Genomic DNA, 3803 nt, shown 5'->3' on the forward strand with positions numbered 1-3803 from the left:
ATTTTCGAAGATCAGTAGAATTGCGTTTATTTTGTGCTCTCTACATCAACTGGCCCTGTATCAATTCTTTAGACAATTGCCTGATGTATTTTCTCCGTGGTAGAGTGTTTCCTCTGTTTACTGAATAAATGACGTGTCCATTGATTGCAGCAACATTTAGAATATAGTAAAATATAGACATGGGCCACCGCCTGCTGTTCCTCCCGACATCATATTCTCTGCACATTTGGTCTACTATATCCTCTCCAGCCTTAGTGTTATTATAAAATGGTACAATATCAGGCTTCTTCTGCTCTCCAGTTGTCGGATCCAGCTTGTCGCCATGATGCATACTGGAAATTAACACCACACTTCGAATCTTCTTGGGTGCGTATGATACAATTGTACAGTCCTCTTGAAAACCAAACACGCTACTGTACTCATCTCTATTCTCAGAATTCACAAACGCGGAAGGAAGCTCTTTCTTGTTTTTTTTTTCGAATGGTGCCTACAATAGTTATCTTATGGTCCTTTACCATTGATTTCACTAACTTAACGCTCGTGAACCAATTGTCAAACATGACATTACGAGAAGAGTCATAAATCGGTTGACACAGCCTCAGGTTTATTGTCTATCTCAAATGGACCTTCTGGTTGCTTCCCTATATAAACCTCCATTTTTGCCGAATAATACAACCGTGAATGAACAAGACTGAAGATTTTGGTCCCGTATTTAGCTGCTCCCGTATTGGGCATGTACACACGGAACCCACATCTGCCTCGAGATGCCACAAATGTCTCATCTAACGTAGCAAACATTCCAATTGCAAAACTGTCCTTGCAGTTGTTTATAAACAGATCAAAAACGTCACGAATAGCTGCCAATTTGTCCACACGTCTCCTTTCTTGAAGTGTATCAAGATCATCAAATCTCAGCGCATGAAAAAGAAAACGGAACCTTTGTAAGCACATCGTGGCCCAAAAGATTTCCACTCCTGTACCGTCTCTCTCCCACAACTTTTCAATATTCTGTCGTCCAGCGTGCAACATACCTGCCAAGTACAATAGATCAATTAGAGCTTTTATTTCACAGGCGCTTGTAGGATGGGTAAATCGTTGGTCTGAATAATGAACTGTGAGTTTTTCAATATACTTGTTAGTGTTGATCACTATAATATCGAGCATATCTTCTGTTATAAACAATGTTGCTAGCGGTGTCTGAGCATTCTTCGCTTTTTGTCTCACAATCGGTATACGAGCAGTCACGATGTTACTAGAACGAGTACGAATATTCACATTTCTCTTTTCCTTCCTCCATTTCGTGTCTTTGTCTCTACCTACAAACTATTTGTCGCACACAGTTTCATCAGAATCAGAACTTCCATCACTGTTTTCTCCTTCATCACTAGTGTAATGATCACTAGGCAAACAAAAGTCAGGATCACGATATTCATTATCTTCTACGCAAGATACATCACTTAGTTCTGCTCTAACATGCCCCTTATTTTTTGAACATGTGCCTCATAGCTTTCGGCCATGCTTCACTTGAATATATACAAAAACTATGCGGCAAGAACTTAAAAAATATGCAAATCAACACACGGAAATATGAAGTTTTCTCTTCTAAGATCGCTAGTAAATATTATTGAATCGTGCTAGTAAAAATAACGTAACTAGTAACGTTGGGTCTGTCTGACCCACTCTATGAAAAAGCACGCGGCACACAACAATGACCAAGCGAAAACTAAAACAGGCTACGTATTATTAAACTACAACTTAGAAGGGGAAGGTAGGGGAGAATGTAGCAGCTCGAGTGTTGCCAACAAAAGTTATATTATTTTTTCGAAAGGCGTGGATCTCACAGGCCCAAGGTTATCAGTGTAGTGCTAATAAGGAGGAAAGTATCAACAACAAAATTGGCAGGTAGAGACAAATTACAAATTATTAAACGTACCAGTCTGTGCGAAATGTGACAACCTGGCAACATAGAAACAGATCAGACTAAGATTAAGAGCCTGAGGAACAATCATGGGTAGTCACAACGTTTGTAACATGGTGAGCTATCGGGAATATGAACCCTTAGATTTCCTCTTTGAGTGTGGAAAACTATGTATTTTTTTAAACGATGGCATTGCACAGTAACTGACGTTGGTGTAGGTCTCAAGTGTTCATTGTGCAATCATCTACCTGTCGTGTTCAACCGGCGAGAGATGGTGGAACACTAGCTCAAAGAAGCAGAGTAACATTCTTTCCTGCCAGAAGGGTAATACTCACAAAATAAAGACACGCATTATCCTGCTAGAATATAATGCACAATTGGAGCTGCACTAATGGGAGTACAATGGGATCCAATTTCTCATCACAGTATACTTGACTGGCGAAATGTTCGTCAATGTGTAGGATGTACCACCGACTACGGAATCCAAGAGCACCCCACATGATATCACTTAGTGTTAGAACGACTTGGCAATGTAAAATGTCGCGTTACCCAGCCTTGTGCCACGGTAGCGCTAGATATGGATGAAGATATTATTATGCTGCAAACTGAAGTGAGATTCGTTTCAAAAGTTGATCCCTGGCGATTTATCACTATGCACGAGGCGTTTTCGAAACGATTGTATTCGCCTGTATGCAAGTTATTTTGTCAGCGCAAGATGCAACAATGTTCACTGTGCAATTTCGCCCCATTTATAATCGACTTAAAAATTATTCGTAGTATTAATGTGTCCAATGTGTGCTCTAGTACTTTAAGATGTAATTGTTCAATTATATATATATATATATATATATATATATATATATATATATATATATATATATATATATATAATATATATATATATAATATATATATATATAATATATATATATATATATACAAAAACTGGCGCTTCGCTTCACAATGCTTTTCTGGAGCAATCGACAAAATATCGTCTGCACTCTGGTTTCATAGTTGCGAATGACAAACCCACTCACGATACGTTTTTATTCGCTGCTACCAAAGTTTGAAGCCTGGCGAAAGAACAGGTGTCCTTCAACGATTAGCCACTTCTTTAATATATGTACAGTGGGACACATAAATTATTGATGTATAGAATCCGTGAGATAGGAAACACAACGACCGCCTGCTACAAGATTAATTAAGCCTGGTAGTAACTAGCATAGGAGCGTGAAGTTACCCACAGGTGTTAAAATCACAAATCGTGAAGAGTGTTTTGTGCAGAATTGGAGCGAAACGCTGACTGACGAAATTACAAAATGGAGTCTTTGGATACTTGTACTCACAGTAATTCTTGTTATTATGATACACACTTAAAATTAAACACACTCGAAAAATAGGGAAATACCTCCAGAAATTCGTATCTTACACAACAGTGCACATGGCATGACAAAGACGAAAATAAACCAATTTGGCACGTGTAACACTACTACTGGAATATAATACATATGGAACATAAAACGACATGATAAATAAGAAGAAACGTCTTAAAACTCTGTTTAACACTGTGTAGTAGGATTAACAAAATAAAACACACAAGCATGTCAGGAACCTGTACAAGAGCGCTTGCCAAACAAAGTGAGTACTCATCAAAAAAATGAATACAGAGAAAGTGAGCCTCCTCGAAGCCTTGGGGCAAGAGCGCTTGCTTTCGCTCGCGTGGTCGCAGTTTTCACTCTTCCTGGGAGCCCACGTCCTTAGATTTATTTGTTGATTAGCTACATGTCGATATCAACATACACATTCGGCACATTTCAATATCGATCATGTGATCCCACTAGTGACATTCATTTAGTTTATCCAGTTTCTTGGTGAGTCCACTTGC

The 3803-nt window shown here is 38.7% G+C and overlaps 1 protein-coding gene across 1 annotated transcript; it reads right to left on the bottom strand.

The window, feature by feature from the left end:
* Positions 1 to 576: 576 nt before the first annotated feature.
* Positions 577 to 1029, bottom strand: LOC145689344 (uncharacterized). Its single transcript, XM_081763492.1, has one exon. It carries the CDS (start codon positions 1027 to 1029, stop codon positions 577 to 579), a length of 453 nt encoding a protein of 150 aa, XP_081619618.1.
* Between the last annotated feature and the right edge of the window lie 2774 nt (positions 1030 to 3803).

Source organism: Thermobia domestica, chromosome 7, assembly GCF_964235325.1.
Source record: "Thermobia domestica chromosome 7, izTheDome1.hap1.1, whole genome shotgun sequence".
In the NCBI taxonomy this organism is placed as follows: Eukaryota; Metazoa; Arthropoda; class Insecta; order Zygentoma; family Lepismatidae; genus Thermobia; species Thermobia domestica.